The 26,100-nt window shown below is 37.7% G+C and overlaps 1 protein-coding gene across 1 annotated transcript in view; it reads left to right on the forward strand.

Annotated features, from left to right (window-relative positions):
- Positions 1 to 26,100, forward strand: part of CCDC192 (coiled-coil domain containing 192) — a 350,673-nt gene that overhangs the window by 1,784 nt on the left and 322,789 nt on the right. Inside the window, 1 exon segment of the mRNA XM_036748302.1 lies at positions 5,571 to 5,625. Coding sequence (XP_036604197.1) covers positions 5,571 to 5,625 — 55 coding nt within the window.

Below are 26,100 nucleotides of genomic sequence, written 5' to 3' on the forward strand. Positions count from 1 at the left end.
GATTTCAAGGCATCTTTGGTTCTATTGCTGATGATTGATTTGAGGAAAATTACTCACTATACCAGGGGTTCTTAACCTGGGTCTGTGAATGTGGATGGGAAAAAAATTACATCTTTATTTCAATAAAGGATTGGATTTCCTTTCAAATTTTATGTATCTTGTTTCATGCTTTTAAAAATATTATTCTCAAAAGGAGTTCATAGGCTTTACCAGACTGCGAAAGGAATTTATGACACTAAAAAGGTTAACCCCTGTGCTAGACAATTTCTCCATATTTTAAATAAGAATTTAATAGTTACTGGTTTTGTAACCAATGGCCAGAAACCTCCAAAGGACTCTAGGCTCACTGGGGTTAGGTTCAAATCCTTGTGCTCTTGACCCTGACCCTATGGGAATCAATTTCCTTCTTTGTCACATTTCCTTCACCTAGTGTTTCTCTATAAAAATCTTCTAATATTCTCATGGTATAATAGCTCATTTCTAGGTTTCTCCAAATGTTGTTTAACAGAGTGCCTTAGTCTCACATAGGCACTCTACGTGTTAATGTGTACTGAGTATGAGAAAGCCTTTATTTTTATTTATTATTTTTATTAGAACTCTATAGTAGCCTTATTTTTTTTTAAATAAAATTATTTTATTAACAAAAATCTATTTTTTCTCCCTCCCAGCTCCCCTCTTTGGGAAAAAAAGAAATGTGACTCTTGTAATAAATGTGCATAGTCAAGCAGATAAATTCCTCCATTGGCCATGGCTAGAAAATATGTCTCAGTTTATACAATGAATCCTTCCTTCTCTGTCAGGAAGTAATATATTTTGTCATGAGTCTTCTGTGATTGTAGTTGGTCATTAGATTGATCAGAATTCTTAAAATTTTCTGATGTTTTCTTTATAATATTATTGTTATATAAATTCTTCTCCTTATTCTGCTCTCTTCAGTTCATATAAGCTTTTCCACATTTCATTGAAATTCTCCCCTTCATCATTTCTTTCAGTATAACAGTATTCTATCATATTCATATAACATAATTTATTGAGCTATTCCACAATTGATAGGCATTCTCTCCCCTTAGTTTTTACTTTTTGCCACCATAAAATAAGAGCTGCTATAAATATTTGTGTACTATTGATCCTTTCCCTCTTTATTTGATTTCTTTGGGCATATAAAGTTAATAAATGGGTAAAAGAGTATTTATTCACAGTTTAGTGATCTTTAGGCATAGTTCTGAATTGCTCTCCAGAGTGATTTGACCAATTCATAGCTCCACCAAGCCCTGGCTCTGAGTTATAAAAATAGTAATTATTAAATTTCTATTTAAAATATATACGACAACATTTGTCATTCATTTTTGTCAACTTAGCTAATCTGATGGGTGTGAGGTAAAACCTCAAAGTTACTTTAATTTTCATTTTCTAATTATTAATGATTTGTAGTTTTTTAAAAAAGTGTGGCTATTAAAAATTTTTATTTTTTCCTCTTCAAACTACTTATTTAAATACTTTGACTATTTATTTGGTGAATAATTAATTTTTGTCTTATAAACTTGAAAATGTTTCTTACATGGCTTGGAAATAAGATCTTTATTAAAGAAACTTGTTGCCGAGATTTTTTTTTCTCCAGTCACTTGCTTCTCTTCTAATTATAGCTCCATTGGTTTTGTTTATGCAAAAACTTATAAATCTTCTGTGATTAAAGTTCTGTATTTAATCTTGTGTGATCTTCTCTATTGCTTGTTTATTCATGAACTCTTCCCTTACCTATAGATATAAAACACAATTCCTTCCTTGCATCTCTAATTTATCACATAGTTTTTAATATCTAAGTCCTGTATCCATTTGATGCTTTTCTTGGTATGTGACCAATTAATCAAGCAATAAACATTTATTAAATGCCTACTATGTGCCAGGCATTGTGCTAAGTGCTGGGGATACAGAGAAACAAAAGACAGTCCCTGTTTGAGGAGCTTACAATCTAATGGAGGAGACAATATACAAACAAATATATACAAAGCAAACTATATACAGGATAAATAGGAAATAATTAACAGATGGGAGGCACTGGAATGAAGAGGTGCCAGGAAAGGTTTCCTGTAAAAAGGGAGATTTTAGTTGGAACTTAAAGGAATCCAGGGAGGTCAGTAGTCAAGAGTTGAGAGAGAGAGAGAGAGAGAGAGAGAGAGAGAGAGAGAGAGAGAGTGAGTTCCAGGTGTGGGGAATAGCAGAGAAAATTTTCTGAGGTGAGAGATAGAATATCTTGTTTGTGGAACAGCTAGGAGGCCAGTGTCACTGGTGCAAGAAGACTGGAAAGGCAGGAGGGGGATAGGTTATGAAGGGCTTTGAATGCCAAAGAGTATTTTGTATTTGCACCTGGAGGCAATTTATTGAGTAGTGAGGTGAAATGATTGGACCTGCACTTTAGAAAAATCACTTTAGTGGCTGAGTGGAGGATGGATTGGAGTGGGTAGAGATTTGAGGCAGGCATTCATCATTATTGCAATAATCAAGGCATGAGGTGATGAGGGCTTACATTAGAGGGATGGCAGTGTCAGAGGAGAGTAGGGAGTATATTCAAGAGATGCTGCAAAGGTGAAATCTACAGACCTTGTTAATAACATGGTTATGGGGTGAGGGTAGAGGTGGGGCAGTGAGAGATTGTGAGGAATCCAGGATGACTTCTCAATTGTGAGCCAGAGGGACTGGTAAGGGGATGTTCCCCTCTACAGGAATAGGGAAGGTAGGAGAGGGGGAGGGGTGAGGGGGAAAGATAATAGGTTTGGTTTTGTACATGTTTAGTTTAAGATGTCTACTGGACATCTAGTTTGAGATATCTGAAAGGCAGTTGAAGACGTGAGATTGAAGATCAGCAGAGAGTTTGGGGAGTACAGGTAGATGTGAGAATCATTGGCATGCAGATGACAATTACATCAATGGGAACTGATTAGATCACCAAATGAAGTAGTGTAGGGGGAGAAGATAAAAGGACCCAGGACAGAACTCTGAGGGACAACTACAGTTAGAGGTTGTGATCTGGAAGAGAATCCAGCAGAGTAGACATAGAAAGAGCAATCAGAAAGGTAGAAGGAGAACCAGGAGAGAATGGTGTCCAGAAAACCTAGGGAGAAGAGATTATCTGGGAGGAAAAAAGGTTAATAGTGTCAGAGGCTGCAGATAGACCAAGGAGAATGAGGATTGAGAAGAGGCCATTAGATTTGGAAATAAGAGATGGATGGGAACTTTGGAGAGAGAAGTTTTAGTGGAATGATAAGGTTGGAAACCAATTTATAAGGAGTTAAGAAGAGAGTGAGAGTAGTGAAAGTAGAGGCACTTATTATAGATTGCTTTTTCAAGGAGTAAAGTTATAAAAAACAGAAGTGATATAATATGATAGTACGGATGGAAGGGTCTAGTAAGGGTTTTTTTCAGGATAGGAAAGACATAGATGTGTGTAGGCAGTAAGAAATGAGCCAGTTGAGAGGGAGAAGTTGAAAAATAAGTAAAAGAGTAGAGATGACAGAGTGGGCAATTTCTTGGAGGAGACAAGATGGAATGGGATCACTTAATCAGGTAGAGAGGTTAGTCTTGGTAAGGAATAAGGCCACTTTATTTGAGACAGCGGTGAAGGAAGGGAAAGGGGCAGAAGGCATCTTGAGTCATAGGAGATGAGAAAGAGGGAAGAAAAGGAAGCTCATGGTGAATGGTCTCCATTTTCTTCCTATAAAATATGAGACAAGGTTCTTAGCTGAGAGAGTAGGGGTAGGAGGAGCCATGGGGGGTTTGAAGAGGGATTAAAAGGTTTGGAAGAGTCACTGTGGAGAGTGGGATATTGAGTTGCTATAGGAGGTATAGTAGGATTGCCTTACTGTAATGAGGGCCCAGTACAGGTTGTGTAACATAAATTTGTAGTGGACCCAGTCAGAACAATCACATGATTTTCTCCACCTTCATTCATCAGCATGGTAGCAATCCAAGGATGAGGCTTGGCTGGGGACAAACAATATGATAAGGAGGCTAGAGATTCGAGAGAACAGTGTAGAGCTGAATTGGTTCACTAAGGAGTCAAGATGGGAAGAAGAGAAGTCTCTGGATAGTTCAGGAGTGATGGCCTGGTATGGATGAAGGGTACGGTTTTATAAGGGAAGGCAGAAGGAGGTCTTGGTCCATATCTAATTTCTGGCAAACTGCTTTCTAGTTTTCCTAGCATTTGTAGCATTTTTGTCAGTTCTTCTCCCATTAACCATGGTCTGTGGGTTTATTAAACACTTGGCGACTTTCTTTGTTTGCCTCTGTATGCAGTGTATTTAATTTCTTCACTGATCAATGTCTTTTTATTAACCAGTACTAAATTTTTTCATGGTTACTGCTTTGTAGTAAAGTTTGAGTTCTAGTATTGTTAGACCTCCCCTTCTAACTTTTTCCATGAGTTTTCTCGAGATTCTTGGTCTTTGGGGGGAAGCCATTATTTAATTCTCCCAGAAAATTGATGAGATGAAAAAACTTACAGGAGTGCATGTACAGGTGCACATAAATGCTTAAATAGCCCATTAGATTCCTAGGTAGAAAGTAAGGATACTTTGGAGGCTCCAGAAGAAGCAATACCCAATAGCAGGGAGAAGCTGCAAGGTTCAGACCTCAAGCTGCCTCATGATGTGGTTCATCTCTATGTTCTCCATGTCATGGGTCCAATTCTCCAGCTTCAGAAGCCATGTTGTTGATCTTTCTTCTCTAAGAAAGGAGGAAATCTCCTTCCAAAAGCCTGGTGCTCAAACTCTCCAACTTGGAATTATTCGTAAAGTAATCTCAAATATTGGTGTGGTCCAGGAAATTTCTCTTCTCTGGCTAATAAGAGAGTGGAGAGAGAGAGAAAAAGAGATCAGGAGATGAGCCTTGTGGTTCACCACTTTAATGGGTGGGATTACATATATATGTATATATATATATATATATGTGTGTATGTATATGTGTGTATATATGTATATGTATATGCATACACATTTTTTTGTATATTCCAAAAATAGAGAATGAGAATAGGCAGTTGAGGGTGGGAAAAGATCCAAGAGAGCACTATCATGAAATCAGACTGGAAAATTAGTCAACAGTATAAAATGCTGTTGAGAAATCATACTTCACAGAGCTAGAAATTGACAATTGTTGGGTGTGGACTCATGTTCTTTCTCTGAAGAACATTTTCCAGATTACTTTAAAAGTATTTTAAATACAATTTCTATTCCATTCTTTTTTTCAGTGCAGTGAAAAGTTTTGATTTGAAGTCAGAGGACTTGGATTCAAATCTTGCCTCTGTAACAAATTAGCTGTACTTCTTTGGGCAATTAACTTCTCTTGACATCATTTTCCCATTATGCAAAATTAGGAGGTTGGGCTAGATATCTTCTGAGGCTTATTCCCATTCTAAATCAATCATCTCACAATTTTGCTTTATGATATCTCAAAATTGACATTTAGAAGTTTTTTATATTTATGAATGTCATTTGCAGGTGTTACAATGTATGGAAATATTTGGTGTGCATGTGTTTTGGGACTTTATTTCAGGATGTTAAATTCTGACTTTGTTTCAGCCTCATGTCTGGTGGAAGTTCATTGATGGATACGCCACAAAGAAACAGAATAACGGTAAGAAATGATACTTAAATAGACCTTTTAAAATGTTTCCAATGAGCATATAGGTAACTTATTTCAATTTGTTCAGCATTGAAACCGCCTAAATATATATGATTTTAAATCAATTATTAACAAAGGTTTTCCAAACAGAACATGGTATTCCATGCTGTTAAGGAATGAGCATGAAAGGAACTATTATGAAACTGGAATTTTCCTGATTAGTGCTGAGACCCTAACTTTACCACTTCTTTGAGTCTCCTTATAAACTTCCCAGTTCTCTATGAGCTCCCAATTTCTTTGTAATTATACCCCCATATCAAGGCTACCAACTGTCTATCAGTGGTCACTATACTCTTATGGTGTTACATCTTTTAGACCTTCAGTTCAGAGCCATTGTGCTCGTCCTTCATTTTCAAAGAGGACCATGACATCAGGGAAATGATGACATGACTTGCAGTTGACTTTGATTTGAGTGAGGGAGGGCTGTGCAAGGTCACCAGCCTCACTTTCTCCTCCAGAGCCATCTGAATCTAGTGACCTGATATTCATCAGGATGGCTGGAGATGACCCAGGATGCAGTGGGAGACCCTGGCCCTTTTAGGCTCATGCCTTTTCATGTAGTCACTTAGAGTGAGGTAACACCCATTCAGTGAATAAGCCTCTTTAAGAAGTGAGTCAAATCCCCAATTGAGAAATGGTCAAAGGATATGAACAGGCAGTTTTCAGAGGAAGAAATTAAAGCTATCTACAGGCATATGGAAAAATGCTCTGGATCGCTGCTGATTAGAGAAATGCAAATCAAAACAACTCTTAGATACCACATCTCTCCTGTCAGATTGGCTAAAATAACAAATCAGGAGAATGATAAATGCTGGAAAGGATGTGGGGAAATTGGAACATTGTTGCATTGCTGGTGGAGTTGTGAGCTGATCCAGCCATTTTGGAGGGCGGTTTGGAACTATGCCCAAAGGGCTATAGAAATGTTCATACCTTTTGACCCAGCAATACCACTTCTAGGGTTGTATCCCAAAGAAATCACGCAAGTGGGAAAAGGACCCATATGTACAAGAATATTTATAGCTGCTCTCTTTGTGGTAGCCAAGAATTGGAAATCAAAGGGATGCCCATCAATTGGGGAATGGCTGAACAAACTGTGGTACATGAAGGTAATGGAATACTATTGTGCCATAAGAAATGGGGATGATGCAGACTTCATAACAACCTGGAAAAACCTACACGACATAATGCTGAGTGAGCGGAGCAGAGCCAGGAGAACGTTGTGCACAGCCACAGATATATGGATTCCGTGAGGACCAACCCTGACAAACTGCACTTTTCTCAGCAACCTAAGGGGCAAGGACAACTCCAGGGGACTCACTATGGAGAATGCTATCTTCATCGAGACAAAGAAATATGAAGTTTGAATACAGACTGAGGCACACTACATGCTCGCCTTTTCTGCTTCTCTTTTGTTTTTGTTTTTGGGTTTTTTTTTTTTTTTGGTTCTGTTTCTTCTTTCTCATGATTCATTCCATTGGTCAAAATTCTTCTCCACGACTTGACTAGTGCATAAATTAATTCAATGCGAAGTTATACATGACAGTTATATGAGACTTCATGCCGTCTTGGGGAGGGAGGGGAGAAAAACTGGAACTCAAAACTATGTAGAACCGTGCGTGGTAAACTAAAAATAAATAAAGAAATTTATTAAAAAAAAAAAAGAAGTGAGTCAAGGGATGGCCCCTTTAATTAGAAAAAAAGAAATTAAAAAAAATCAAGCTGGGAGGGGAAGACCCTCAGGGTTGCTATTCCAAAGAGAAACAGTTACCATTGCATTTACTCTAAACCAGGAGGGCCCAAAATGCAGCCATTAAGTGGAGCTTGGGCACGGACCTATGCATGAACTTCAGTGTGAACTGGGTTTAAGGTTTCGTGGAAGGAAGGAAGGAAGGAAGGAAGGAAGGATGGATGGAAGTGTTGACCTGAAAGTTTGGTCAAAGAAGGCAAACAGGCTAGGTGATATGTAAATCCATATTATTTATTCCCTTAAAGCTAGCAGATACATACATGCAAGGCACCAGACAAAATCTGACTGAATGAACAGAAGAATGAGGAAGTTCAAATACATTTTTAGAACAGTTGCAACTCAGTATGTCTGTGTTACTCAATTTTATGATCACCACGTATGTTTAACCATGCTACAAGAAAATGATTTTCTAAAATGAATAGGTTGTAAATACAATAAGATAAGAGAGTTGACAAGGGTCAATTGAAACTACAATCCAGCGTTTCTGTGTTTAATTTACCATTAACATTCCATAACATAGTATATGCCCATAAAATATTAAGCAAAATAGTTTCTCAGGATAAGGGTCTCATTCTTAATGGTTAATAGGCAGAGGAAAGAATGCCCTTAAGTCAGCCCAATCTGGCCTCGTTGACATAGGAAGAGGTATTCTCTGAGTTTACTCAGAGAACAAAGAGGTTGTTAGGTTCAGACTCATCCTCTGGTTAATCAGTTTAAGCTCTTCCTCGGTTAATCAGTTTAGGATCTGACCCTTATTTAAGTTACTAGATTAATATTAAATGATTATCAGAAGGAAGGAAGGAAGGAAGGAAGGAAGGAGAAAGAAAGAAAGAAATCTAGTCAGTACATTCCAAGTTAAGTGGGCAGCTTCTGGCCATCAAAATTTGCCTTCCTTTGGAGAGGAGTAGGAGGAGAGGGAGAGGAAGAGGGAGAGGGAGAGAGAAAGGATGAGGGAGAGAGAGAAGATAGCTGCGTTACCCAAGTAACTGGGTTTCCTTTCAGGCACCTTGGTCTATTCACAGGTGGTGTTGGTCCTTCTTTTTGGAAGAGGACCATTATTTCCTACTGAGAACACTTTAGAATATCCATTAACATATCAACAATGTTAATTATATTTAAATTACTCTGACCCCAATCACCAGGACATACTCCTAAATTCATAGTTATGCAGGGAGAAGGGGTTTTTTTTTTGCTTGAAAGAGGCATTTCAGAGTTTCAAAATATAATTTTAATTGGAAATTTGTTTTTAATGTCTTTGCAGTCATTTAGTCTAATATTTTTGAGTCTTTTTTTCAAATTAACAAAGTAAAATTCAAAACTGCTAAAGGGATAATTTGCTTAAGTTTTCTTATTTTATGTTTTTTTTTTCCTTCTTTTTCTTTCCCCTATGTGATAATCATACATAGATGCTTGTATGATTAGCTGGTATCCTCAGACCACTGGTTAAGATGCAATTTCAGAGGTGGAGTACAAATTGCACATTCAGAGCAACCCTTCTATTGGCTGTCCTAAGCCAGGGAAAAGTGCTAATTATAACATTTAGAATTTCTGCCTAAGGCTCCAATTTACTTCCTGGAATTTAGTGTTTCATCCTTACCAGTTTATGTTTGAAATTGTCATTAACCTTGAGGCTCAAAGTAACTTTGCTGTTTTAGTTCCTGTCTTTTTTGTTTCTGAAATAAACAGTTTGGACAGAAGTTAGGCCTTAAGAAGCCTTGGGGCCATACCAACCAAAAATTACTACTTCCTCACATACTTTTCTTCTTTCTATTGTTTTATAACTCATGGAAAGGTCACTAACAAGAAGAATAAATTGGAATTTTGAATATCCATCTTCAGAGTGTGATTACCAAATGACTCTTGAGCTTACTTATCCCTTTTTGACAATTGTGTGCTTTTGAAAACAACCCCATTCATACACAGAAAGAAAGAAAAAAAAACGATAAAAGAAAGAAAATTACTTTTCATTCTATGTATGGTGGAGGCTCAAAAAATTTCAAAAATTTAACTCATAGGAAACTCATTTAAATCTACCTCTGTTGAGGGTTGAGGAGATGAAGTCCAGGAACCCCAAGACTGAAGTTCCCAGACAGGGTAGTTGAGAGGGAATACCCCTGGAGAGGGAAGGGGCCGTCTGGAATGAATTCTCAGACCTAAGCATTCTTCAAGTCAAGGTGGCAAAGATTTATTATGCTTCTCAGCAGGCAAGAGTTCTTAGGGAACCTACAACTTTAGAGGGGTACAGTTAATGTTTATATACAATATTTTGGGGTGAAACCTGCCAAATCTGTTAATCAGTTGTTTTGGGGTGGGATTAGGGAGTGGTTAAGGGGTGGTCAGCTCTTAAAGGAACATACACTTTTTGTACCTACTGTGCAGGTATCTTACCCACTGGGAAATAGCCCAAGGCAGGGCTAGATGGAGGTGTGGTATTAGACCTGAAACATCACTAAGTCAACTAACGGTCAGAGCTGACTGGAAATATCCAGGCTGCTTCCATCAATGGCTTGTTAGACAAGATGAATGTAAGGGAGTATACATATGTCTGGGTCTAGCATGCACACAATAGGCCAATGAGTAGTAAATATCTCTATGACCCAGTACGTGGCCAGTTCAGCATGTACACAGGGAGTCCAAACTAATAAATTCTATAGGTGCAGCTGGCCGCAGTATCAGGAAGAGTGCTAAGTATTTTGTTAGGGTATGCTGCCCTTGAACTGGAGAGGAACTGCCTGAGACAGTATTTTGAGGCTTGGGAAAAAATGTGATTTTAGAGCTGGATGTGGTTTTGGAATTGGGGTCCAGGCACAGGCACCCAAGCAGAAGCTAAGGAGAAATGTGATGTTAGAATTAGAGTCCAAGCACAGGCACCCAAGCACCCCGTCACCTCCCTAACAAGTCTACATTTTATTTTTTGGCTGTCTAAGAGTAAGCAACATATTGTGTCAAAGTGGAGATAATAGTGGACCTGGCATCAAGAGCCCAAGGTTTCTGTCTTGTATTTACTGTTAACTAGCTTTGTGATCTTGAGTAAGTCTCTCACAGTTTTCTGGGCTACAGACCTCTCATTTTTAAAATGAGGAGACTGTACTAAGTACTTTTTATGATGGTCTTTAATGTTATCTCTAGCTCTAAAATCCATGAGCATTAGAGACTTTTTTTGTACTTTTTCAGGTATTTATGTTGACATTCTGTGTTAGAGAACAGTTGATGACCACAAACAGTATTCATCTAAATTTGCTTTGGAAATTTTAAAGATATTTTTTCTTTTACAAAGTTTGTTATAAAACAAGTTTGTTATTTTTTTTTAACTAAGGAGCTTTGGAAAATAAATCTGTCATTCCACTATGCTCCCCAATTCACACTGGGAAAAACAAACAAACAAAAAAATAAAGCCTTCGATACATAGCTATGTGGTTTGGCAGAACAAATTCTCACGTTCTTCGCTTCCAAATATACATACATACATACATACATACATGAATATGTATATACATATGTATGTGTGTATATATGTATATATATATGTGTATATATATATATAGTGTATATGTGTATCTTTTTTCATTTTAAATTTATCACCTCTCTCAAGAGGTGAGTGGCATATTTCAGTTTCATTCTTTTGAAATTATTGTTTATCATTGCATTGATCAGTCTTTTAAAATTGTTTTTCTTTATGTTATTGTATAAATTGTTTTCCTATTTCTACTCACTTTACTTTCTATCACTTCTTAGAGATCTTCTCAAGTGCCTCTGAAATTTTCCATTTCATCATTTCTATGGAGCAATAGCATTCCATCATATTCTCTTATTATTTTTCATATGATATTTGATAGCTTAGATTTCTTCCATTGAAAACTGCCTGTTCATATCCTTAACTTATTGGGGAATGTTTCTTAGTCTTATAAATTTGAATTTCTTACTTATGTATCTTGGAAATTAAACCTTTATCAGAGAAACTTGTTTCAAAGATTTTATCCCATTCACTTTCTTCCTTTCTAATTTTAGCTTCATTGGTTTTGTTTATGCAAAAATTTAAAAATTTTATGTAATCAACATTATTCATTCAATCTTGTGTGTTTCTCTCTATTACTTGTTTGTTCGAGAACTCTTCTTCTACCTATAGATCTGCATGGCAATTTCTTTCTTGCTCCTCTAATTTATTTGTGATGTAGCCTTTTGTATTTGAGTCTTGTATCAATTTGGAGATTATTTTATTGTGTGGTGTGTGAGGTGTTGGTCTATACCTAATTTCTGCCAGACCACATTCTAGTTTTCCTAGCAGTTTTAGTTGAAGAGTGAGCTCTTTCCCAGTAATTGGGATCTGTGGATTTAACAAACACCAGGTTACTGTATTTATTGGCTTTTTTTTAAAGATTACTTTTGTAGTAAAGTTTGAGATCTGGCACTACTAGGCCCCTTCTTTTCCCTTTTTCCATTATTATCCTTAAGATTCTTGACCTTTCTGTTCTTCTAGATGAATGTCATTGTTATTTTTTCTAGCTCTATAAAATATTCTTTTGGAAATTTGGTATGATAAATTAATATGTGTAGATTATAATTTTTATCATATTGGGGCAACCATACCCATGAGCAATGAATTATTTGTCTTTTTATTTCTGTAAAGTGTTTTATAGCTATATTTATATAGTCCCTTGGTAAATCTTAATAAGTATACTCTCAGACATTTTACAGATTCTGTAGCTATTTTGCATGGATTTTCCCCCTAATATTCCTGCTAGGGTTTTTTGCTTATATGTAGAAATACTAATGAATTATGTGGATTGAATGCTGGACTGAGAGGTTGGAAGAATTGAATTCATGCCCCACCTCAGAAGCCTACTTAGTTATGTGACCATGGGCATGCCATCTAACTTATCAGTCTCAGTTTCCTCGTTGGTAAAATGGGGATAATAATAGCACCAGCTTCACAGGGCTGATGTGAGGGTCAAATGAGATGACATACGTAAAACACTTTGCTAACTTAAAGCACTATATAAATACTACTTATTATCTTGCCATTTTATTAAAATTCTTTAATTTTGATATTGATTCTGTAGTATTTTCTTAGTACACTATAATATTACCTGCAAAAATGATCATTTTGTTTTCTCCTTGCCTATGCTTTCCTCCTCAAATTCTTTTTTCTTGTTTTTCTGTAAGAGAGAGCATTTTTAGCACTATATTAGTTGTTGCCTTCATTCTCAAAGAGGACCAAAATGATATCACTGTGTGTTTCAACAATCTGGCTAGCAGCTGCTGTGGGGGTGAAAAACCAACAACAACCAGCTCACAGAACGCTGCAAGCCCAGATTCTTTTGATCTGCTTTACCAAGGAAAGCAACGTTAAGGGGTTAACAATCTTACTTTAATCCAGCATACACTACCATTCACTTAGTTTAGGGGAAAAAGCCAGCACTCTGAACTTCAGAGCAAATACAAACAAATTACAAACATCAACAGACAGACCAAATATAATTCATAGCTACCAACATCTGAGTTCAGCCAGGGTGCTCATAACAACAGCTGGCCTAGAGTCACGCATGCCACTGCTGCTGTGGGTCAGAGCTCTCAAAAAGGAAAGCCAACCCCTGGTTTCAGGGTCAAGAGTGAGTCACACATGCGACTCACCCACATGACCTAAAATCATCACAAAAAATGTGACTTAAACCCGCGTGGTCTAAAAGCCTCTGATATCACAAACATGTCACTCAAACCCATGGAAACTAGGCTTTCCCTTGAGGCAAGGAGGTCATCAAGGACTCCTAATCTAATCAAGGAAATAAAGGCCAAACTCTTCAAGGGCACTTGATTGAATTAAGTGCTAAGAGCCCATTTTGATTGTCAATACACTGTGCTAGAGTCAAGTTTCAGTGTGTCTGAGTGGCTGATAGGACCAATACAAGCTCAGAATGTTCTACCACAGGTCAGGCACAAAGAGTCTGTGTAAGCATTTGGGGTGGATTCTCTAAATTTGCACATCTTGCCCTTCTTCTGAGAAATTTCAATTCTGCTTTGTTCATGGAGCACAGCACCCTCTCTGATGTGGGCACACCATGCTGAGCAGTCTCGTGCTAGTGTCTCCCATGTCACACAATCAATTCCAAAGTTAAGAGAGACCTTGAGACTGTCCTTGTATTGCTTCTTCTGACCACGATGTGAATGTTTGCCCTGTGTCAGTTCTCCATAAAATAGTCTTTTTGGCAAGCGTACGTTTTGCATGTGAGCAACATGGCCAGCCCATCAGAGTTGTGCTGTCTGCAGTAGAGTTTGGCTACTTGACAGTTTGGTTTAAGAAAGGACCTCATCTTATCCTGCCAGGTGATATTCAAAATATAAGACAATTCCTGCCTAAGACAAATTCAGTTTCCTGGCATGGCACTGATAGACTGTCCAGGTTCCACAGGCATACAACAGTGAGGTCAATACAACAGCTCTGTAGACCTTCAGTTTGGTCTCCCAGACTTTCTTTTGGAGCCTCCCAAACACTGAGCTAGCTTTGGCAATGCATGCATCAACCTCATTATTAATGTGTACATCCCTGGAAAGTATACTACCAAGGTAAGTGAACTTATCCACAGCATTCAAAACTCCTCCATTTTCTGTAACTGATGGTTCCACATATGGATGGTGTGGTGGTGGCTGATGGAGTGCTTTTTTTTTTTGGTGTTAATTTTTAGGCCAAAATTAGCACAAGTAGCAGAGAACTGATCCATACTTTGTTGCATGTCAGCTTCAGTCTGCACTTAGTGCACAATCATCTGCAAACAAAAAATCATAAACCAACACTCTCTCCCCTTTGAGAGGCTTGTAGTCTTTTCGAGTTGAAGAATTTACCAGCAGTGTGGTAGCTGACCTTGATGCTGTGTTCATCCTGATTTGACAACATGGCTGAAAACATCATGCGAAAAAGCATAGGAGCAAGCATACAGCCTTGTTTCACTCTGTTGGTGACTGGGAAAGCACAAGGGCATCCCATTATCCAGAACCAGGGTAAGCATGCTGTCATGAAATTGATGTACCATGGTGATGAACTTCTCTGGGCAATCAAATTTTCACATAACTTTCCATAAGTCCTCACAAACGACAGTATCAAAGGCCTTGGTCAGATCTACAAATGTTGTGTTGAGAGCTCTGTTCTGCTCCTGGCATTTCTCCTGGAGTTGTTGGGCAGCAAACACTACATTGGCTATTCCTCAGCCCTTTCTGAAGCCACACTGGCTCTCAGATAAATGATCATCTTCCACGTGAAGGATCAACCTATTAAGGAGGACTCTGGCAAGAATCTCGCCATCAATGACTAAGAGAGAGACCCCCTCCCCCACCCCCATGATTGTCGCAGGACAATATATTTCCTTTGCCTTTATAGAGCTGGACAATGGAGGCATCCTTAAACTCCCAGGGGATAACCTCCTCTCACCATAAGACCAGGAAAATTTCAGTCTGCTTTTGTATGAGCATTGGACCCCCACCTTGTAAATCTCAGCTGAAATAGAATCTGTACCAGGTGCTTTGCCTTTCAAAAGGAGAGGAGCCTACTGGCATTCAAAACCTCTTCTTCATTTGGAACTTCAGCTAGGGAGGGATTGACTTCAACCTGAGGTAAATGGTCAGTGGCCTCAGCATTGATTGATAATGGTCTGTTGAGAACACTATGGAAGTGTTCAGCACATCTCTCTAGGATGATATCCTTGTCAATAATCAATGTGGCTCTGTCAGCACTGAGTAGTTGGGATGCACCATAGGTCTTTGGCCCATAAGTAGCCTTCAGGGCATCATAAAAGCACTTTGGATTGTTACTATCAGCATAAAACTGAGCCAAGAATCTTGCATCTCTCTAAACTTTGCTTGTATTTTACTTTTGATGGAATTAAATGCTGCCTTTTTAGGAATGGATGAACTCTCCTGCTATTAAACCCTGTTCAGTTCTCATTTTTTTTTCATTTAGCAGCTTCTGAATTTCTCCATCATTTTTATCAAACCAGTCTTGATGTTTGTAAGTGTTCTGACCCAGATGAGCAAATGCAGTGCAATACACTAAATCTCTGAAAGATGCCCACTTCTTTTCTGCTCCACTGTTGCCAACTGTGTTGGCTCCAGTTTTCCTCCAGGTTAGCAACAAACTCTTCCCACTCAGAGAAGAGCTCTAAGCTGTTTAACGTGAATTCTTCTGCTAGTCATTTTGCTTTGGGGACATCACTTTTGTTGAATGTGAATATTTAGCTTGGAGAGGATAAGTCTATGATCAGTTCAGCACTGTCTTCCTCACTCTCACTTCCCATCTGCCTCTTCTTCTTACAATCACATAGTCTATTAAATGCCAATGTTTGTTGTGAGGGCATCCACAGAAATGAAAGATAGTGTTGGTAATGAGGTCATGAAATGCATGAGTTTTCAGTAGTTAATGACCACTGCTGTTGTTGTTTCCTACTTCCTTCCTCCCTAGGACTCCCTGCCAAGTCTGGTAGTCTGAGTTTACTCTAGCATTAAAGTCACCCAGAATAATAAGCTTGTCCTCTTTTGGCACACTGATGATAACATTCTCCAGGTCTTCACAAAATTTTTCTTTAACCTCATCAGGGTTCCTCATGGTGGGAGCATAGGCACTGACATGGGGGCACGACATTTTCCTGCAAATGGCAATTGCATTGTCATGAGCCTACCATTCACTCCTTTTGGTAGGCAAACAAGCTTGTTGACTAGAGTAGTTTTGATTGCAAAACCTACACCTGCTTCACAGTGCTCCCCTTCACTATGGCCATTCCAGAAAAAAGTGCATCCAGTTTCAACTTTAGTAAGCTGGCCTTCATTTGCCAGCCTTCTTTCACTCAGGGCTACTATTTGGATGTGATACCTGCTGAGTTCTCTCGCAACAAGAACTATTCGTCTTTCAGGTCTATTGGATTTTGTGTTGTCTATAACTGTTCATATGAAATTCCATGTGCCAAAGGTGAGTGGAATCATCTTTGCAGATGTTTTTGTACTTTTTTTTTTTGTTTTGACCACAAAATGGGATTCCCTACCTGCCATGGTAATCTGGCCAGGGTTGAGGAAGCAGGCAATTTTTAGGGCACTTTTTCTAGCCCCTTCCTCACATCAGGAGGTGAGCAATGTGATCCTTAAAAGGCTGCTCAGAAACCCAGAAAGCAGCTGAATCCCACTGCTACTTCCAGTGAGAAAATGACCCTATGGCCTGGGCCACCTGTGTGCAGGGTTGTGACTACAACTCCCAGTGTATCTGCACCTGTTGCTTCATCACTTGTCTGTCACCACAGGACATTGAAGTAGGTAAAATTGTACGGGTGATGTCTTTTGATTTGTGTATAAATTGGATTTAAGTGAAGCAGAATTTCATGAAGTCATCAGTCTCATTCTCTCTTCCAGTGTCACCACAGTCTAGTGGCATGACAGAATCAAGAAGACTGGCAGTGGCTCAAGATGCAGTGGGTGCTGGGGTCTAACCAAGCTCTAAGCTCTCCATGGCACCTGCTTCAGCTGGCTTCATGTCTGTTGGAATAAATTGTTCTTATTCCTTCATTCCACCAGAGGAAGTCTTTACGTGCTTGGGGTAGACACCCCACTAACTCACCAATGGGTTTAAGACCCCTTGGTCTGCCGTAAAGATTTACCAAGGTGTGGCCACTGCACATCACAGCTTCTTGGAGCCACTATGATATATAGTAGTAGTAATAAAGGGCATCTTTGCTTGACTCTAATCTTAATGAAAAAGCTTTTACCTTTTCTTCATTATATAAAATGCTTGCTTTTAGATTTAGATCCTTACTGTATTAAGAAGAGGTCTATATATTCTTATGATTTCTGGAGTTTTAATAGAAGTGAATGTAGAAATCTGTCAAAAGCAACTTTAGCATCTATTGATTGTTTTAGTTATTTTTATTACTAAAATGATTTATTTTATTTATAATCTTCATACTGAATTACCCCTGCATTCCTCATATAAACCTACCCTAGTCATAGCATAATGTTTCTAATATGTTATAATCTATTTGCTTATGCTTTATTTAAAAATAAATATTCACTAGGGGGTATTAGTCTGTGGTTTTCTTTTTCAGCTTTGTCTCTGCCTGGTTTAGGTATAAAGATGTACACACACGCACCTATGTAATCATACAAAGCGATCAGAAAAGTACATTCTTTTCTTATTATAAGGAGATTATATGTAGGATTAGAATTAATTATTCATTTAACATTTGGATGAATTGTAGAAAGCTTTCTCAAAGAGTATAGACATGAAATGAGGAGAGTTATAGGATGACAAAGTCCAAAGCCTCTAATGACCTTCCTTCCTGGCCTCCCTGCAAAGGTAAAATTATATAGAAAAAATTATAAATAAAATATATATGAATATACAATTATAAAATTATATGTGTATGTTTGTGTGTGTGCATGTGTATATGTGTGTATATGTGTATGTGTATCAACCAGCCAAAAGAAGGAGTCACAGTAAGTATTACACAAGACTTAACACTTGCCATTATAAGGAAGAGTAATGTTTGGAATATTCCAAAAGGCAAGAGATATAGTGTCTTCTATAAGTATAATCCTCATAAAGAGGAAAATAGATCTTTAATGGAACATAGAGGATGGCTAAGTATTCCTGATGAAAAGGCAATAATTAAGTATACATTTTGAAATGGAAATGCAGGCACCAAGAAAAACATAGAAAGGTACATCTACTTGTTTAATTGAAAAAGCAATATGTGTCAGTGAATTGTTTAATAGCTAATGGTAAGATAAGTAAAAAATCTCATCTCAGAGCCCTAAAGCCCTTAAGAATCATAGAGAATGGTTAAAATGAGAGATGGTCTATGGGTGGTTTTATTTTATTTTAATGATCTTAGAAGACGAAGATGGTAGGGAAAGAGGACTACCAGGGAGGAGAGAAAGAAAAGAAGGGAAATCACTACTGCATGACAGATGTGCATAAGACAGAGGGTATATAGCAATGGAAAAACAGGTTAGGAGAAATTACATCCTGTGAACCTCAGAATTGGGGAGCAGATGAGCTATCATGGGATAGGTGTTCTCAAATTTTTTTTGAAGTGACATTTTCTGATGAGAAAAGACAGAGAAGAATGCTTGAGGTGCTTGAGGAGGCAAGTGGAGATTTGAGACAGATGCTATGGTGAAGGGCATAGAGAATCAATCTGGGAAGAGTAAAAGTGAGGATTCAATTGAAATTAAAAATATAAATTTAGAACCTACTTTGTTAGCACCATTGTATGACTTACTACATTGGTGGATCCCAGGGAACAAGTAGATGATGAGCTTAGTCCCAGGTTGGGGTTTGGTAAGACATGGAGCAGTAATAGGAAATGCACTCCAGACTGTCTCCAGGAGTCTGAACAGATTGAGATCATTTTCCTATACTTTACAAATCTAATTCTTATTTGTTAAACATAATTTAACTACCACTTGCTATCAGTCATTCAGAAGACAAAGTTTGGATTTTTTAAAAACACATCGAAAATCTGGAACTGCCGGGCTGAGAACAAGTTTGTGTTAGATGTGAAAACAGCCCCAAACTAAGCAGAGAGAAGGGGAAAACACTTCTTAACTTGTATATGTTATTCTATTGTTCAACACTGGCTCCTGGAGAGCTGTGTAAAAGGGAGAGGGATTGTTATAGGAAATAACTTGACACAATTGCAGGAGAATGGTATAAGACTCCAGGCCAACAACAGGAGCAATTCTTTCCAGGGCCATTCACTCTGTTCCATGATCGTATATGCTCGATAAATGCTTCTTTCTTTTTCTTGACTTGATAAGTGACCTGTGCCTAGAGAAAGTTAGAAATCCCGATTAGTGACTAGACAGTTGAGACGGAGAGAAACACTAACCCTACCAACAAGTGGCATACTCGTAAATGTATAATGACCAGCTCTCTGGAAAGTTCTAATACGATATGCTCATATGCTCCTTGAGAGTAAGTAAGTATGATCGGAATTGAGGGATAAAAGGACTCTCTGGGAACCATGGACAGTACAGCACTAACTCTGCAATTCCACTCCCAGTAGGCCATGTGCACCAGGGTGATCATTGGATTCTCTCCAATGAATGGCTATTAATACCACCTAAAGGTTAAAAATGAATGTGGTGTTATTTTTGGGTTGCTTCTCTATGCACCATACCATGCTATCTCTTAAGTATAATATTTTAGAATTTATTTTTAAGATACCACCTTAATAGTGTGGTGGATTTTACTTGTCAAAGTCATAGATTCTTCAAATCTCTATTTTTGGAAGGGGACTTAGGAGCCTTTGTCCCCACCTCTACTTGAACAAAACTCTCTTCTATGACTTACCGTACCAGTGGTCAAACTAGCATTTTTTCCACAGGCAGCATGTTCTCCTTTTGTTAGCTCAGTGGTTCCTAGTATTTTTTGTTCTGTGAATCTTTTCAACAACAAAAATACGTTGTGAAGTCTTTTCAAAAACAAAAAAAAATATATAGTGAACCTGTAGAATAATATACTACTCATAATTTTCTTTCAGATTTATTAAGTTTATAGTATCAACAATAATAACTTTTGCTTCAGAAAGTTTCAAATTAAAATTCGTGTTACATAATATAAAATATAATAAAATAAAATATAAAATTATATTCTATCTATAATTATAAAACTTTAAATGTAAAAGTATAAAACTCTATAAAATGATCACAAGTAATTTACTTGGGACATTCCGTAACAGCTGAAACAATCCAACAAACCGACCTCATATGCTCTCTATTATTTGCAAGACTTCATATTAAATTTCCTTAGTTAATAAATTGTGCTGAATATGTGACATTTTAATGAGATAAATTACAACTTTGAAAACATTAACATAATATTTAGCATGTATAAACTTAATTACAATGTCAAACTTTATATTTTAAGAAATTTTCACAATATTTGGCTCAATACCAGACAATCTTTAATGTAATTCCACATCAAGTTTATGTCTGTATTTTGATTTAAAACAAGAATAAAATGAAAATGTTCTCTTCTATACATATGTGGTGGAAAATGGTAGAAGAATTTTATAGGCTCTCTTGATGAGAAGTGAAAATTAATTTTTGATATTTAGACACCTAGCCAATTGATGAAAATGACAAATCAGTCACAATTTAAAATATGTACTTTTCTATTGGCCAATGAAAATCATTGTATTTAATGATAAATGTACTTAAATCGCATGTGTTGCTTAATTTTATTGTTTTTTTTTTTGAGGAGGGAAGGCAGCTAATTGGGGTTAAGTGACTTACCCAAGGTCACACAGCTAGTAAGTGTGTCAAGTGTCTGAGGCCGGATTTGAACTCAGGTCCTCCTGACTCCAGGGCCGGTGCTCTACTCACCGTGCCACCTAGATGCCCCTATTACTTAATTTTAAATAATGTCTATATACAAACTAACCTTTGTAAGGAAAGTCTCTCTTCAGGCATGACTTTCTTTTCTTCTACCACTGGCTCACCAGCTACACTCATAGCTGACCAGTGTTGCCAATCAGTTCATTTGAAAATTTGAAAAACAGTAACACAAGTGGAGGTTAATTTTAAATCCTAAAATAGCTCTAATACTACAATGAGAGGCAAAACAAGGTTTGTTTCTGCATAACATTTATGATGGTTTGTAAAGCTTTCAAAATGGCTTGTAATGCACATTCCCGGAGATTATGATTTGCAAACAGCCTGACATTTGTGCTGCAAGAACTCAAATGTTCATAATATTTTTGTTCTAACAGTATGAATACATAGCTAATGAGGGTTCCAGGTTAACAAAGAGGAATGAGGGAGCTACTCTGCCCTCTGGTACAGGTTGTAAATGAGCGTATGCGCATTAGAAAAATCCTTGTAGATACTTGGAAAGAATTTGATTACAGGTTGAGAAATTGCAATAACACATAGTACTTAGTCAAAAGTGGTCAGAATTTGATGAAGAAGAAAACTATATTTGTAACATAATTAGGTAGTTATTTACTGCTTAAAGTGCCATTGAAGAATTTTTGCTTTGAACTCCTTGCACCATTGTTGCAATTACTAAAAGGGTTGTCAAGCCAGTAATGGGAACTACTGGCATACTTCTCAATCTTAAGTTTTACTTTGAGCATTGAGCTGAAATTTCCATTAACGGCTTCAACTTATTCTTTGTGGTTCTATCCCCTGGGGAAAAAAAAGAACAAGCTTTTTCTGTATTATGGGCTTTTAGGTGGCCAAAGTCAGCTTTTATGTCTTCTCAAGTGAATCCTAGATATGTCACCTGTCCATTTGAGGGTTGTTTATCATTCTCTTCTGGCTCATTCTACTCTGGTAACAAATTGATCCTTTTCACTAGCTGGAGTGATCGTTTTTTTCCTTCTCTAATGCCATCTGTAGATTCACCACCTCATATACTGCATCTCCAGCATTGGCATGGGCTTTTCCCAGAGATTGTTTCAGCTTCATGAAGAAAGTCTCAGTGAAAGTCTTTCTGCTGTAATATCAGAAGTTCTCATTGTCAGTGCACATATAAAACACTGGTTTTTTTTAGCAGGAAGTAGGTATGCTCTACCACCTCAGAGATTACCATATCCACAGCCACAAAAATATACACCTTTGTATCTAGAAAGTTCTTTACTAAGTGCCAATAATGTAGGTATATTGGGGCTCTGTATTCCAGAAATAATATAAGCTCTCTCCTATGGATTTTGTATTCATTTCTATCACTTATTCTTCATGTTTTGACCTGAGCTTAGCAACATTTTAAAGCATCTTTCAATGACTAGTTCCTTGTTAAACAGTTGTTGCACTATGATAACAAGCTTGTTTTTTTATTAAGTAGAGGAACAATATGGTCAGAGCTGTGTTTTGGAAATATCCCCTTGGCAGCTATATGGAGGATAGTTTGGAGGAAAAAAGAGGCTGTAGTCAGGTATGCGAATTAGGAGACTATTTCAAGAGTCCAGGAGACAGTTGATAAATGTCTGAACTAGATTGATGGCTGTGGGAGCAAAGATAAAGTGACTGATGTGAAAGATTTTGTAAAGATAAAATTGATGAAGCTTAGCAAATGATTGAAGATGTGGGGTCAACAAGAGGGAGAAGTCAAGAGTGACATAGGTAGATAGCTAGACAGACATACAGATAGATAGATAGGACATTTGTTAATCACTTAATATGTTCCAGGAACTGTGTTAAATGTTGGGGAATGCAAATACAAGACAGTATTTGAGATAATACCTAATGTTAAACAGCTTACATTGTAATGGGAAAAAAAAGTGTATAAAAGGAAGCTGGAAAAGTGGGAATGGGAGAGTTAGGAGTGGGTAAGGGTGCCTGCACAGGGCAAAGGTTGCTAGAGAGGAGGTAGAAAACTCTGGAGAGTTAGGAGTGGAACTGGGAGTGAAGTGAGCACCAATTGCCCGGGCATCTCAAAAATGGTAGTCCAGGTTAGAGACTCACTAATTATAGGAGAGGGCACCAGAGGCAAGAAAGCTGCTAGTGAAAGCTGCAGTGGAAAAGTCCAGGATATCATTGGTTGAGCCAGTAGTGGTAAACATGGATTACCTGGGCACCTCACAAAATGGTGGTCTGGGAGACTTCAAGAGCAGACATATCTTTAGGGTGAAAATTCTGCTAGTGAGGAGGTAGAAAAATCCAAAGAATCAGGAGCAGAGCTGGGAGTTCAGAAGAGAGATGAATTCTATTTTGGGCATATTGATTTTGAGATGCCTACAGCATAACTTTTTTGAAATAGTCAAGAGGAAGTTGGCAAGGTGGAACTACAGCTCAGGAGAGATACTAAGACTGGATATACAGGTCTGGGATTTTGTGCGTGGTGATGAAAGAGTGCTTAGGTCTTAGTTATTGGTGGGTTCTACGTATGACAGTGTAATAGGTGTAAAAGTGCAACACACAAGCCTGTCACAGATTGCAAGGTTATAAAGTGAGGGATCTAAGCACATTCACTTGTATGTCACCAAACCTCAGCTTGCCACTTTCCTTGTTGCTATAAGCTAAATGTTATTCTGATCTCTATATCAATCTAGGTATATGCTGTGGTAATTTATTTTCTTTAATAACATAATCTCTTTTCATTAATTAATTACCTCAACTTCGCACCCCAGTTCATCAAATATTATTCAATGAATTGGAGAACCTTTTCCAATAGTAATTATTCTTATTTATCTATACCTAAATACATATTGAAATTGCCAAATATATACAACTTATCTATTAATTAAAGCAATAATAAACATAAACATATGTAACTATTTTCAATATTTTAGTTATGACCCACGTCACATTCTGAAGTCGCTTCAATATAACAGCAGTTGATACTTCTTTACTTGTCTAGAAACACTGCCACCATTCAGTTCACTCAAGATACTGATTAAAGTCTTTTAAGAATCTCCTTAATATTTCTACCTAAGACTAGTTTTTCTTTTTTTTGACTTATATTCAGTAATTATAAGAAACAACTTTTGCAAATACACTGTATTTTATAAAGTCTCTTATTTTATAGAGTTTCTTTATAATACCACGATTAAGATAGTCCAAGAATGAAGGAATTTCTCCTTGCCTCCTTCTTGTTTATCTCCACAGATTATTCATAGATCTTTGTGTTTTATACATGCCTTGCCCTGGCTTGATAGAGAGAAATAATTCCCATTAAGCCATTTTCTTTTCTGACATTAAAATTTTAGAACAAACTACTTTTTTTTTCAGCATTTCATCTGTCTCTTAAAAGTACAATGTCCATATTCTTTCTCTGTGAAGTCAATATCTAAAACAGGGGTTATACTAATGTAACAGGACTTTGTTGCGCATGCCTAAATCACCCAAGATGGAGAATGGATGGCAGGGATCTGCTTCTGCGACAATGACATCCTGCATTTCCCTATCATTCGGATGGGAGTAGTTTCATTTGTCTGTAGAGTCAAAACAGCCTAAATCCTTTAAAACTACAAGTCTTGCTCTCTTTCTGGTTGCATCCAGAGGTGAAGGCTCTGTTCACCTAAAACATGGGTGCCATGCACTGTACTAGGCATAGAGAAAGGGGTGCCTTTTCCATCTTCCTTTTAGGCTCTGTGGCCTTGAGAACTGGGTTTGCATTTTGGTCTGTTTTGTTTGTCCTTTTCAGTTTTAGATATAGGTGGCAAGGTCCCTAGCCTTGGGAGCTTGAGTCACCAGGACTCAGGGGAGTCAGTATTGGAGTTAGAATTCCAGGCTGGATGTTGCAGCCAGACCAGCAGGGAAGCTCCAGGAAGCCAGAGTGCCAGGATGCAGGAAGCCCAGGATGGATTTGGATGTCAAATTTGGTAGGACCATATTATATAGGAACTAAGCTAAGCTATGGAACTTACCCTCCTCTACTCCCTTAAAGCTGAAGTAACATAAAGGGAGATCATGCCCTTTAGGTTTTGGAGGGGGATGGTTGTATATTTGTTCTTGTTAATACCTTTGAAGTAAATATCCCCTCTTAAAAGCTACTCTCACTGAATGTTGAGTGGACCTGGGGTGTGGGTACCCCAAAATTGTAGGAACACAGTTGGTGGGGGATAAAGCCAATGGCAAAGAGACTTAGACACCCTTGACCCCTCTTAAGGTTACTGGAGAACCAGTGAAAGGGGTGAAATACCCGGCCTTCAGGGTAGTCACCATTATACTAGCAAGACAATGGAAGAGAAAGATATAGACAAGCCAAGACCCTTACAAAAACCAGAGAAAATATATAATTGGGCAGCTAGGTGGCACAGTGGATAGAGTATTGCGCTTTGAGTTAGGAAGACCTGAGTTCATATCTGTCCTCAGACATTTACTAGCTATGTGACCCTGAGCAAGTCACTTAATCCTATTTGCTTCATTTTCCTCAACTGTAAAATGAGCTGGAGAAGGAAATGGTAAACCACTCCGGTATATTTGCCAAGAAAACTCCCAAAAGGGTCATGAAGAGTAGGAACAGCAACCCTCTCCTTTTCCTGTTATGCTTACGAGCATCAATTTTGCCACCTTCCCCCTTTCAAAACTAAATATTTCTCTGGATTTCAATATAACCCCAGTCATCCCAACTCCCTTCCCTACAAGATGACTCAATTTCTACCATTTTATCTTCCCTCTAGTTTTTCTAGTCTATATTGTACCTGAACTGTAGTTTGATCATTCTTAAATTATTCCTCCTTAACCAGTTATCCATGTCATTTGTTTTTGTTAACAGATGCCTTACATTTTCTTCTATTTTTAAATCTTTTGATTTTGTTCTAATATTTCTTGCTGTCCTTGGAGCCATGGGTTTCTGTTTGTTCTTTTCTAGATTTCATGGATTCCATTTCTTGGAGAAAGTTTACCACTTTTTCTTCTCTGCTATTTATTCTGCTACTACTTTCCCCCCAGAGCTTTGATTTTATTTATCTCCTGCTTAATTTCTTCTAGGTATTCATGTAATCTTGGTGGAAAATCCATGGGTTTTATTTCCTTTTAGTCTCTTCTTAAAGTTATCATAAAGTTATGTAATCTCTGTCCCAAAGCCTATTGATATGGGACTCTTTTCTTATTATTGGAGATGAATACCTTGCTTTGAGTGAGGGGCAGGGTAGAATTAGCCAGAACAGGAGAGCTCTAACCTTCTTCAGACTCCTTTGGGACTCTTCAAGCTTCAAGTCGCTTGGTGCTTCTGACTTCTAGCTTCAAAAAGGAAGATG

This window comes from Trichosurus vulpecula, chromosome 1 (genome assembly GCF_011100635.1).
Source record: "Trichosurus vulpecula isolate mTriVul1 chromosome 1, mTriVul1.pri, whole genome shotgun sequence".
Taxonomy (NCBI): domain Eukaryota; kingdom Metazoa; phylum Chordata; class Mammalia; order Diprotodontia; family Phalangeridae; genus Trichosurus; species Trichosurus vulpecula.